At 56.4% G+C, this 13,520-nt stretch overlaps 1 protein-coding gene across 1 annotated transcript; it reads right to left on the bottom strand.

Moving 5' to 3' along the window:
• Positions 1 to 4,947: 4,947 nt before the first annotated feature.
• LOC148161535 (testis-specific Y-encoded protein 3-like) lies at positions 4,948 to 7,856 on the bottom strand. Its single transcript, XM_088020793.1, has 6 exons — positions 7,713 to 7,856; positions 6,592 to 6,912; positions 5,801 to 5,878; positions 5,550 to 5,661; positions 5,306 to 5,451; positions 4,948 to 5,212 (listed from the first exon to the last, which is right to left on the bottom strand). The coding sequence occupies exons 1-6, from the start codon at positions 7,854 to 7,856 to the stop codon at positions 5,048 to 5,050; spliced, it is 966 nt and encodes a 321-aa protein (XP_087876919.1). The 3' UTR covers positions 4,948 to 5,047.
• Between the last annotated feature and the right edge of the window lie 5,664 nt (positions 7,857 to 13,520).

Genomic DNA, 13,520 nt, shown 5'->3' with positions numbered 1-13,520 from the left:
CAGGATTTGAGTATGGAAGTACTCTGGGCTGCCTATCTGGCCCCAAAGACAAATCCGTCCAAGCAGGCATCCGTCTGCATTCCTCAGCTGAGCACGCACAGAGCTGTATCTTGTATGCTGTTTGATGCCCTTCCGTGGAGTCATGACAGACAGCCGGGAGCAGGCCCCTCGCGCCTTACGCCAACCAAGTCCGTATTATTGGCCGACCTGGGTCCCCCCCGGCTAAGGTGTTTGCTGCAATGTGAGAGGGGAGAGCACCGAAAAGGTGCGTTCAACGTAGATGCGGTAAAGCACTGTGCTAAAGTGAAAGAAGCCAGCCCCAGAAGGGGGCCTACTGGATGGAACCACCCATGAATGCGGAAGCTGAAAGTTAAGTCCGAGGTGTGCAAGCAACCAGAGGGGAAAGTTGAGGTTACGTGGTGAACAGGGTGGGGGAGGGCTGTGGGGAGGGCACAAGGGGGACGTGTCGGCCCGAGGGTATGAAGACTCAGGTCGGCCAGGTGCAGGAGTTCTGCAGACCCAAGGTGCCCGAGGCCTGCAGGAAACCGTACTTGGCTGTGTCCCTAGCGTATGGATAAGCCAAGCGTTTGCAGAGAGATTTCAGAACGAAGGGGGCAGGAAGGACCCCGTGGACGTGACGGACACCCGCACGTCCCTGACGCGACCCTGCGTACCTCCCTCACACACACTGCAACTCAAACTTCTCCTAGGCCGAGCAGAGCTCCATCCTGCGGTGTCAAAGATGTCAGTGTTCACATGTACCTAAAACATGAATGAGACACCAGAGGAGGAAGTAACGGAGGCATTGAGGATGGGAAATGTCGCGGGGTACGCAGAAACCAAGTAGTGCATCAGCGGACGCCAATCTGCCCTGGTCAGTAAAGAGGGTAGGCAGCAACCCGCTCAATGTGCACAACAGCAGAACGTTCTGCCTTTGAAAAGCTGCCCAAGTCTATGCTCCGTGCAAGAGACTGACCTTTTAGGCCCGAGGCCAGAGAGCAGTTGGAAGAGGGTGGACGGAGTAAGAAGAGTGACCTTACGCCCTAAGCGAGGCCACTCTGATCCCTGCCGCTCGCTGACTGGTGGTTCGGTGCGTGGCTGCTCATCTGTACTGAAGGAGGTGTCACAGCGCCCAATAGGCTACAGGCAGCAAAGGACTACACAGGGCTCACCAGTGATTAGTAAAGCACCACCCCCACCCCACCCCTCCTGCCTGTTTTGAGGAGGCCAGGATTCCGATCCCGAAATGGAAGGAACGGGGTCCAATCCACAGGCAGACAGACTCAGAGACAGGAACTCTCACAACAGACCCAAGTCAGGTCAACAGCCCGGCAGCTGGAGCAAAGCAGCGAGACTCGCAAAGCCCAAGGCACTTATGGGGGCGCAGGTGTGCCCGTCCGGGGCTCAGGCGCGGATGCGAGAACCGAGACATGACGGCACAGGCAGAGCCAGGCCAAGACACACCAAGGCAAGGCACGCTCAGGAAGACACAGAAACACGGGCAAAGTGGGACGCCCGCGATCCACCCTTTACGCAGAGAAGAACTCGAAGACCCAGAGAGGCCAGGGACTGAAGCACGTGCTTCAGAACCATGGAGCCAGAACGCTCATGAATTCCTGAGGCGGTCCTCTCCGATCAGACTGCACTCTGGGTTACAGGAGTTTTGTTCCCTTAGTGCCTGGGGTCTTGGCCGCGCTGCTTCGAGGAAGGAAGAGGTAGACCAGACGAAGAGCACTGGGCAGCAGGGAAAGTTTATTGAGCCAGAGTACAAAAGTCCCTGAGAAGGCTGCTGGGTTCCCGTTCAGACTTAGGGTTTCTTATAAGCTCTTTCCAGGACCTTGAGTGTGGACCGCCTGTGGATTTGTTGCCAAAGTGTTGCCAATCAGGGCTTGGATCACGCCCCCGTCTACCGTGATGATGGGTCTTGTGGGCCGACATCTCGAGACTAAGTGCCTCAGCTCGTGACGGCGACGGATGTGTCATGGTTAGTGGCTTGGTTTTGGGTCGTGCTGGAAAGGTCACCCCTGCAGAGCCTGCTAGACAGGATGCTCTCATGGTCTTATCCAAGCGGTCAAACGGGACGCCAGCACAGCTTTGTCTGAGCTGTCCCGGCTCCCCGCTTTCCTGTTGGGGACCCTGGCCCTGACGCCCTCAGCATCCAATTGACTCCTGACATCTGGGGCTCCCTGATCTCCCAAAGCATCCGCCCCCCCACCCCCGCCTCACCCTTCTCTCCGGGCCGGGCCTCAACGTCACGCCGTTGCCCGAGCGCTGGCCAGAGATGCTGAGAGGTGGGGGCCCCTATGCCCAACTCTCCCCCCAATCTTTACGTCCTCAGCAACACCCGAGCAAACCGCACAAGTGTAGAGGAACACCCTGCGGTCCACCAAAACGGCCCAGCCTAGGACAACCCTCAGACCGTGCGCCAACATGGGAGCTATCCTGGTCCCGCTGCGGATTTTGAGGTCACACTTTCATCTGACCTGCACAAGCGGAGCCAATGGCCAGCTGGCGGGTACCCCGGCATTTACAGACCAAGAAGCTGAGAAGGCCAGTCTCCCCGTAGTCTGAGAGAGCCAAGCCTTCCCTCCTAGAGCCTCAGGCGCCTCTTCCCACCCTGGAAGGGGCAAGGCTAGGTCCTACAGATCATCAAATCCACAACCTGACGCTGGATAGGCGATCTGTCCTGCATACTGAAAGGGACAAGCAGCATCCGTGCTGTTTGACTGCCAAACCCTCCTCTGGGAAAGAGCCGCCGTACTTCCCGGAAGTTGTGGAGCGGGGAGCTTCACAGGGTGCGGCGCGGTGGGGGGCAGGAATATTAGTATCGTCCGTCACCCTCAGGGCTGCTGCCTTGCAGCCACTTTAGCTGGGGATGGAGAAGAGCCTCGTGGGGCAAACGCTCACATCTCCCCACTCTACTGGCAGCGGACTCGGTCGTCTGCCAGCTTCCCCAGGCAGAGGCATCTCAGGAAAGCAGACGTCCGCTTGGGGGAAGACCACCCCAGTGGCTCACCTCACCGCCTCCTGGGTGTGGCGTTAGACAGCTGCTCTGTATGCTCCAGGTCTTTCCATGGACCGACGCACAGAAGGCTAAGGGATATCAGCCCCAGAGTCATCATGGGACAGAAAGCACACGGGTGAGTGGCCCGTCCCTTGCACTTACCAATCGTGCTACCCCCGCCCCTCCCCTCTGACTCTCTGCACTCTGGCGGACCCCAAACGAGGGCCCTAGGGAAACAGGGGCCTAGGGATTCTGGGGGAGCTTGGGTGCGTCAGTGTGTGAGTGTCAGGACATGTGACTGAAGGAGCCTCTGGGGGAGGGGCCTGAGTGAGTGGGTGCCTGAGTGAGGGACCGAGTGGGCGTATGTCAGGGGATGTGGGTCAGTGAAGGAGTGTGGGTGGGGCGGTGAGTGAGAGTGAGTGTGGGTGTCAGTGTGTGGGAGTGCCTGAAAGAGTGTGTCCGTATGGGGGGTGAGTGATTGTGCCCCTGAGTGTGCATCTGTGCGTGTGTGTGTGTGTATGCGTGTCTTTCCCCACAGATTAGACGCTCGCCCTGGCTCCTGTGCCCGACTGAGAGTGCCATCCTTCCTACCTTCCCACCTCACTCTGTCCCCTCTCCCAGCGTCCCGCCATCAGGCCTGACCCACACTCACTATCATCGTTGCTGCTTCTGAGAGGCTGACCGTGTCAGCAAGAGCCTGTGCGCATTCCTAGGCCCAGGAAGAGCTCCAGCGCCCGCTCAACTGAGTAATGAACCTTGGGTTCTCCCCCCGCCTCCCCCGTGGCGTTTGCAGTGAATGTGTCTGAGGTCACCCACCAGGGAGCATCCCTGGACGACTGTCATCTCCATCCACTGAACCTGGGTCCTACACACATTGGCCCTGGCTCGTCGCTCCCTTTCCTTGAACGTCCTCATTTCTCCAGGGAAGAGATGAGCCCCAGGGAGCGGGCCTTGGTCTCATTTCCGCTCCCTGCCCAGCACCCCCGCACCTCCAGGGGAAGGACCTCTGCCCCCTGGGATGCAGTCCCCACGCATGTGTGACCTAGCCCTCTGGGCAAGCATACAGGCCGAGCCATTCCACGGGCCGGCAATGCCCAGGCAGAGAAGTCAAACACCCACATGAGGCCGATGTGCTCAGGCCCTCCCCCGACCCCCATCCCCAAAGGGGAGCGCGCACACCCGAGCGCCAGCGCACACGCGCGTTCACACACACAAAGCACACTTGACCTTGTTTATCAACCTTTCAATGTTTTTCCAGGGCTCCTGGGGCCTCAATCTGCCCCATGTTTCGCCCCCGCACCAGTCTTCGGTTACTTCCTGCGCAGAGGAACTGGCCTGAGCATCTGAAGCTTCTGGACTGGCTTCGGTCAAGTGCGATGCTCCCTCATATTCATCTCAAATTCTTGATGCTCCCTGGGAGGGTCAGACACACCGAGACGCAGACAGATACACACGCACTCAGGAGGAGACCCGTGTGTACCTTCTCTGGGCCATAGGTAAGGTTGCTTCAGGGTTTGAAGGCCCTCCCTGGGAACGGCGGTCCCTCTCCCATGCCACTCCCTGCTGCTGACTGTGATCGCCTTACCTTTCCTCCACCCATGTATTCAACTAATCTGTGCACCCTGGCCAGTGCTTTCGGTGTGCCTGGGGGCGGGAGGAAAGGAGCTGCCTATGGAAATGAAGGGTTCAACGGTGGTGTCCAGACCAACACAGAAAGGTGACGGGGCGGCGGGGTGAGCCTTTGCGCCAGGATACCCACACGTCTCTGCCAAGCATGACGGGAGGCAACTTTGGTGGGCCTAAGTGTAAGGCGGTGCTAGGAGACCTGAGGTTGGGGCTCATGGCCCCGGAATGACAATTCCCCCAAGTGCAGCTGCCGAGCCGCCTTTGCCTCTCCAGCTCTGCTCATGGATGCTGCCTGGCCCCGCCTGCCTCAAGATTCCCCAGGCAGAAGCCGTTTGGCACTGCACTTGTCCAATCTCCCTCTCTGACGGTGATGCCCTTTTGACCCGGGGCCCCTGCGTTGGAGAGTTCCTCTGAGCCTCAGGTTCTCCATTGGTGGAGCCATGGTTCCACGGAGCCCCATGGCGCACATTTCGGCATCCACACCCTGGGTCCCTCACCTGTCCTCCTCTCGGTTCCCTCTCCTGGGGCCTTCTTCCTCATGTAGTACTGCAGGGGGTTGGGCCACAGGTCGTCGATGATGATCTGGCAGGGGAAACGGGGCAGGGCTCAGAGGCCCATCCCAAGCAGCCGGGGAGCCCAGCAGGGTCCTTCCCGCTCTTTGTCACAGGGCCCCACCTCGGCTATCCTGCTAGAGCTGGCAAAGCTGGGGTCAGAGAACCAGTTGAAGAAGTTAAGACTGGTGTTGTGGTCCCTGCGACTGTAGGCCTCCTGTTCATAATCCTGGTGCCACTGGATGGGAGTGGAATGAAAAGGCCCGTACCCTGCCGGAAGACAAGGATGTGAGAAGGCACCGGGTAAAGAATCGGGTTCGACCCCCCTCCTGTCCCTGTGGCCGCCCATCCAGGCGGCGGCCTCTTACCAGCAGCGCTGAGGACATACTCCTTCACAATGACTTCATTCCGGAAGTAGGGGTTCTTGCGAAAGAAGAGCAGGATCTGGCGGCAATCACGGGGAAACCTGAGATCCTCCACCTGCCGGGTGGCAGAGTGGGGGAGACGGGGGTGAAATCTCTGTCCAGCAGAACCTCCCCGTCCTGACTTCAGAGATGGATCACTTCAGCACGCTCCCCACTCCCGTCCCCCGCCCCGGTCTCAGTCTGCCACGCCACACCTTCAAATCCGTCATGTAGCCAAGGAGGCCTTCATCTTCCTTACTGATCACGGCTGACATCTGGGGGTGGTTCACAAACTGCTGTGAGTCAAGGACCCTCCGAGGGCTGGAGATGAAAGAGCTACAACAACAGAGCAAGTCTGGACAGCGGCCGGGCACGGCCTCCCGTCTGCTTCCCCGGGTTGCATTCCCTCCCCACGGGCTGCGTCAAGGCCCGCTGGGTCCCCACAGGGGATGCTGCAGATCTCGGCACTCACACAGGAAGCTGTGCATCCTGAGAGACCACCCCTCCCGCCCCACACCCCCCTCCCCAGCTCATCCTCCTGTGCTGACGGCCAGACACAACTAGCTCATCTCCGGACAAGCACACGTTCCTTCCTCAGGCTGAGCAGGTGGGCACTCACAGCCACTGGCCTGCTGCGTTACCCCGAGGGGAACCCGAGCTTTGCCTGCAGCTGTTTTGTGAGAAGAAGCCCTGCAGCGACTCCTAATTCCTAATTCTCAGCTGGACTTCTGCTCCTACTCCCCCACTGGTCTTCCAGTGCCTCTTGCGACATCAAGAGCACTCTGAGGCCCACAGGCCCCACCCCCACCAGAACGAGGATGTTGAGGCTGTCGGGATCACCAGGGCATGAGCGTGGCCCCCACACCGCGGCGCGGCCGGGGGTGTGGCTGGGGTTGAGGGGGGTTCTCCAACCGATGTATTTGGATACTCAACGGCCCCCTCCCTTCAGTTCCTCTTGCTCTAGCCCGGCCACATCCGGGTTCCTCCATGACAGCGTCAAGGATACAGCCTTGGCCCAGAAGCCAGGGATGCCCCGGATAAGGGCGCTTCGGTGTTCCAGGTGACGCTGCCGCCTCCGACAATAGCTCAGTCTGAGCCGAGAGGAGGACCTGCTGGCTTGTTTATTCTCGGGCTCCAGCTCTGACTGCAAGGCCTCTAGAGCCTCGAGCGGGGACGGGATCGGACCCCGCCGCCCCTGTGGCTGTTCTTCCCCTTTCTGCTTCTCCTGCAGCTCCTGCGCCCCTTCTTCCTCCTTCTGGCCCTCCTCCCTCTGGTCCTCGTGCTCAGCCTCCTCCTCAGCCTCTTGAGCCTCCTCTCCCTCCTCAGGCTCCTCGCACTCCCCAGCCTCCTCTGCCTCAGCCACCTCCTCTCCAACATGCTCCTCCTTAGCCTCCTCCACCTCAGCCTCTTCCACAACAGCCTGCTCCTCAGCCTGTTCCTCCCCCTCCTCTTGCTCAGCCTCTTCAGGCCCCTCCACCTCCTCCTCTTCCTCGGGCTTCTCCTCCGCCCTTGGCTCCTGCTCAGCCTCCTCAGCCTCCTCAGCCTCCTCCTTCTCAGCATGCTCAGGCTCCCCCTCCTCCTCCCTGTCCACATCCTCCTCCTCCTCCCCCTGCTCCTGCTCAGCCACTACAGCCTCGTCGCCCTCTTCCTCCACAGCCTTGTCAGCCTCCTCCTCCTCCTCCTCCCCCTCCCCCTCCTCCTCCGCCTCCTCTCCCTCACCATCCCCCTCCCCCTCCTCCTCCGACTCCTCAACCTCCCTAGACTCGTCTTCCTCCTCCGTGTCAGCCTCGTCTACCTCCTCCGTGTCCTCCTCCGTGTCCTCCTCGTCCTCTCCGTCCTCCCCCTCCAACACGGCCAGTTGCAGCACCAACCTCAGGTCAGCCCCCACTAGGACCAGCTCCACCACCAGGATGGCATCCTCTCTCTCCCATCGCTCCTCCCCTTCCCGCACAGCCTCGTCGGCCATCCCCACACCTAGGGCCTTCAGCGCCCCCGGCGCGCCCCGGGGGCCTCTATCCCCGGGCACAGACACCTCGTGACCGGCCCCTTCCCCGACTGAGGCGGGTTCAGGATTCTGGGGACCGCCCCGCCTCCCCCGGACCCCGCCTCGCTACCCCCGGACCCTGCCTCGCTGGGGCAGCTGCGAGGGAAAGGCTGGAGGTGTGAGCGCAGGCCTCCGCAAGCGGCTCGGCAGGTGGGGCTCCGTCCGGCGCCCAGGGGCGGCGACCGATAACGGTCTCTTCCCCGAGGCTGCCGGACTCTGGGACGCATGCGCACAAGGGCCTGGGGCCGGGTGTCCAAGGGGCCGACCTGGCCGGGGCACCCGTGCGGCCCTGGCGGGATGGAGTCCCTGAGCCACGCCCAGGACGCGGGCCGGCCCCCGGGTCCAAGTAGTCTCACGGTGGTGGGCGTGGCCGCCGCCGGCCCCGCCTCTCGCCCCCACGGGAGACAGCCATCCAGCAAGGGAGCCCGCCGGTGCGCCTCCTCGGGGGTGGCCTCGGGGTCCCAGCTGCACCGACCCCAACCCTCGCACCCCCACGCCGCCCCCCAACACCATCCGCACCCCACCACCCCGCCCACGCCCCTGCCGCGGCCTCGTCGGGCGCGCCCTCTGCCTGGATTTTCTACCAACAATGCGAAGCTGTCCCTCGCCCTTCCCGAATAGACTCCTCTGAGACTCGGGACACTGTGTGCACCACCGGGAAGCCTGGTCCAGTGTGCGTGGAAATGGTCAGCCCAGGCCCTGGAGTAGTCATCGTGCGATTCCAGGAGACAGAGGCCCCGAAACCGTCTGCCTGCTCGGGGGAAATGTGCGGCTACAGTTTGTCCCAGTGCATGTCCTTTGCTGGTCAGGAGACGAGCGAGGAAGAGCTCTCTGTCCACCGGTCCGCCTGTCCTTTCCTCACGCTCTCCTCTCCGTCCTCCTCTCTGACTTTGGCTTCCGGTGCTCTTTCTCTGACCCCTCTGGCCACACGGCCTCTGGAACCTAAAGGCTTCAGGAAGAAAGATGCAGATGAGTCTCGGAGCAGCTCCTTTCCCAGGAAATCAAAGTCATCTCCCCCTCTGGGACCGGCAGCCAGTCCGGTGATCCTCGAAAAGGTGCCAGGTTGAGTGCCCACACAAACACACCCTCACACAGTCTCACAGACACACAGTGTGTTTGCCATGGGGGACAGAGGGACGCATGCCTTTTCCTGGAGCCAAGAGCATACAGCAAAGGGGACCCAGATGCCCCTCTATGAAGAGGAAGTCTGCAACATCCCTGTGGAGAGGACGGCAGAGGGATGCTGTCCACCATCCATCCCCCTGGTGACCTCAGTGCCCACTCTTTGGAAGGCCCGGCGGCAAGGAGTTGAGGACGGCTCCCAGGCGACAGGCAGCACAAACGCCTCCACCACCAGCAACGGACTGTCTTCCGTTGCATTCTGCCAACTGCAAGAATGCCCAGGGCAGGGGTTCCCGACTCGTCTGGACTGCAGAGGAGAATGCATCCTCCCTAGCCTTCCCCTCTCTGGGTCCGCCGGGTCAGACCGTGAGTGGAACATCAAGCCGGGCCATCACAACCCCAGAGCTGGCCGACAAATGTAGTGAGAGATGTCCAAGTGTGGTTTCGAGCCTGCAAAGTAGGCTTGGGGCCGTGGGTCCGGTGCCAATGGAAGCCTGGCTCCAGGCATCACCGACAAGAAGGGGCTCCTCACACAGCCCCCCTCCCCCCGTCTCAGGCGGGAGAAGCGTGCACATATCTACAGGTACAGTACCCGACTGGGTCTCCAAACGTTTCCACCAGAGTGGATTTCATATGCGCACCCACGGTCTTTGGACCCTGGTTTTTATCTGTTCGCCCTTCATGTGGATGCTGTCCATGTCCACTCCCAGTCCCAGGTGACATTTGTGCAATGACAGACTTCTGGCATTGCCCTTGTCGGGGCGGGAAGGTGAGAGGTCTCCAGTACAGAAGAATACACAATTGGCCCCAGAACAACATACACACACACACACACACACACACACACACACACACAACAAGAGGTGTGCGGCCCAGGAAGGAGACTGAAACCCCTAGCTATTGCCCACACCTGAAACCATCTGTGCAATCAGCACAGATGGGTGGTGTGCCTAACACCCGCCTGACAACTCCAGCCCCTCCCTCCTTGCCTTGGGCCCTGTGCATCTGGGCTTCGAGAGGGGAGACAGATTCCTGAAGAAACACAAATGCACACGAGGCCTGTGTGTCCGGAGGGACATGGCTACCCTCGGCCTCTTGCCCCTTTCTCCATAATCCGCAGAGCTGGAAATCCCGCAGTCCCTCTCCTTTTCTGACTGGGGCCTACACACGCACATATACACACGTGTGCACATGCAAACGCTTGGACACACAACATACACGCATATAGTCTCGACACACAGGTATGTGCCAGTGGCCGCTCACACTCACAATCACCTGTGCCTGGAAACACACAGAGACAGGCACCACAGACACAAGCCCATGGAAACACACACACAGGACACTCACCCACACACCCAGGCTTGACACAGCAGATAGAAGATGGCCGCACACACGCACAGACACAAACCCATGCAGACAGGCACCACTCTCTCTCTCACACACACATGTGCAGAAATACACAATCTGCAACCCGCAGGAATGCATGTTGGCTGCACATGTCCACTCCCACACACACCTGTGCATGGACACACACTGAGATCACATAAGACACAAACACACGTGTCCTGCTCACAGGCATGCACACTTGCCCGTGCAAACACACCCGGCTGCACTCGCAAGCACATGCGCAACACTCACAAACGGTATCTAGCTCAGCCATACATGCTTGGCCCGGCACTAGCACACACACCCCCCTCCACCCAAAAAGTCACACACACACACGCACAGCAAATACACACGGTCTTAGGCACACATGCATTCACAATTGGCCCTCACACAGACACATTTACACACTCCTGCACTCAGGATACGCACAAGTAACAGAAACACACGGTCTGTGTCGCAGAGGAATGCACACTGAGCCGCTCCAACACACACATATGCACGTGCTCACGCACACACTCACGTGACACAAAGTCTCTGGTTCACAGGCATGTGCAGTGAGCTTCCCAATACACACACACACTTTTGCACATGTAACCCCATACCCACAACATACACGAACGGTCTCCAGTACAGAAGAATACACAATTGGCCCCAGAACAACATACACATACACACACAGACACGCACACACACAGACACACACACACAGACACACACACACGGTCCATACAGCACACAGACACTCAAGAAACACACAGAATCTTCAGTACACAGGCATACACCTCTGATCCTGCACCCTCAAACACGCACACCCACACATGAGCTCATGCTAACACACATACATGCAAATCACACACACCCATACGTTTTTTCGGGACACATGTGTGCTCACATGACCTCGCAAACACACACACACGTGCTAATGCAATACACACACACCAAACACGCACACAATCTCCAACACAGAGGCATGAACAGGTGGCTACAGATGTGCGCACACACACACACACACACACACACACACACAGGGCCTGCAAACACAGAGACACACACAGACACCCAACGGCCTGCAAACACAGAGAAACACACAGACACCCTCGCGCATGCAAGCACACATACACTCAACACTCACTTGAAAGGTCTCTGGCACATGTCCATACATACCTAGCACCGCAGAAAGTCACACACCGAGGTGTGCCTGAAAACACACATACACACCATACACCCATGGCCTTGCCCAGACAGCCAGACAGGTTTCTGCTCGCATGCACACACACATTCACGTGCACTGGGAATCAAAGACAACAAATACATAGTCCCCGCATACAAGCATGCACACTTGGCCACACAAACAGGAAAAGACACTCAGGAAACACACACCCAACACATTTGATCTCTAGTACACAGGCATGCACAATTGCCAGGAACACACACGGCCGTGCACATGACACACACACACACCTAACACCGGGAAGCACACACTGTAACCGGCACACAGGCACTCACACATCGCCACACACATACACACATACACACGCATGCAAACACACACACAAATGAAATAGGACCACACATGGTGTCTCCACACAGGTATGTGCAAATGGTCACCCCTACACACACCCATCCATGTGCAAACACACACTCAGGCAACACCCACCAACTCACAAGGTCTGTGGCACTCAAGCATGCACACTTGGACACACACATCAACACATACGTCGGCATGCAAACACACACACACAACACATAAACACTCAGGGTCCCTCCGCACTGGTACGCACACAGGGCCTCACAAACACACATACCCGTGCACCTGCAAACACACCAAACAAATTATAGATTTGTTAATATTGGGTAAATATCTTCCTCTGTAGCTTTATGTTGCTTCCACTCTCATTTTTACTCATTTACACTGGATTTCGTTAAATGTCTTGGACACTGCATGTTTTATTTCCTCATTTAGGCATCTAAACAAACAGTAGGCACTCTATTCCTTGTCCTATTTTGTTTGCTTAATTGTATTCATCACGCAGATTTCAATGTAAGCATTAGTTTAATAGCATTTTAAAATCAATTTATCCATTATTCATTATTAAACATTGTGCTCTCATTTTTACTAATTGTTAATATAAAAATTATCTTTAAAACATTTTGAGAGCTATCATAAAGCTTAAATTATTACAGTAGTGCCTTTCACAGAATAGTGAAAGAGGGAAGGAAAAACAAACAGTGGGGTTGCTGTGGAAATACAGGAAAAGATGACTTATTGAGTTTCATCTGCTGGAAGACATTAGTTTTTTTTAAGTTTTTATTTAAATTCTAGTTATTTAACATACAGTGTAATATTGGTTTCAGGAAGTGATTCATCCCTTACATATAACACCCAGTGTTGATCACAAGTCCCTTCTTAATATTCATCACCCTTTTAGCTCATCCTCAGCCCACCTCCCCTCCAACAACCCTAGTTTGTTCTCTATAGTTTAACTACTATGTTTGCCTCCCTCTCTTTTTTCCCTTCCCCTGTGTTCATCTGTTTTGTTTCTTAATTCCACATATGACTGACTTATTTTGCTTAGCATAATACCCTCGAGTTCCATTTATATCATTGCAAACGGCAAGATTCATTATTTTTGATGGCAGATAATATTCCATTGTATGTATACCACATCTTCCCTGTCCATTCATTACTCAGGGGACATTAGGGCTCTTTCCATAGTTAGGCTTTTGAATTTAATGCTGCTATAAACATTGGGGTGGATGTGCCTCTGTTAATTGGTATTTTTATGTCTTTCGGATAAGTACCTAGAGGTGCAATTGCTAAGTCATAAGGTAGCTCTATTTTTAACCTTTTAAGGAAACTCCGTACTGTTTTCCAGAGTGGCTGTACCAGTTTGCATTCCCACAAAGAGTGTAAGAGGGTTCCCCTTTCTCTGCATCATCACCAACACCTGTTTCTTGTGTTAGCCATTCTGAGAGGTGTAAGGTGATATCTCAGTGTAGTTTTCATTTGTATTTCCCTGATGATGAGGTTCTTTTCATGTGTCTGTTGGCCGTCTGGATGTCTTCTTTGGAAAAATATCTGTTCATGTCTTCTGCCCATTTCTTAACTGGATTTCTTATTTTCTGGGTGTTGAGTTTGATCATTTCTTTATAGATTTTGGATACTAACCCTTTATCAGATATGTCATTTGTAAATATCCTCTCCCATTCCATTGGTTACCTTTTTGGCTTGTTGATTGTTTCCTTCATTGTGCAGAAACTTTGTATCTTGATGAAGACCCAAAAGTTCATTTTGGTTTTGTTTCCCTTGCCCCCAGAAATGTGTCTAGTAAGAAGGTGATATGACCAAGTTTCAAGAGGTTGCTGCTTGTGTTCTTCTCTAG

The sequence above is a fragment of the Eumetopias jubatus genome, unplaced genomic scaffold (genome assembly GCF_037043125.1).
Source record: "Eumetopias jubatus isolate StellerSeaLion01/CBP00866 unplaced genomic scaffold, mEumJub1_p1.0 scaffold_172, whole genome shotgun sequence".
NCBI lineage: Eukaryota > Metazoa > Chordata > Mammalia > Carnivora > Otariidae > Eumetopias > Eumetopias jubatus.
Note: the sequence above shows the minus strand (reverse complement) of the source record. Positions and strands in the feature narration are given on the sequence as shown.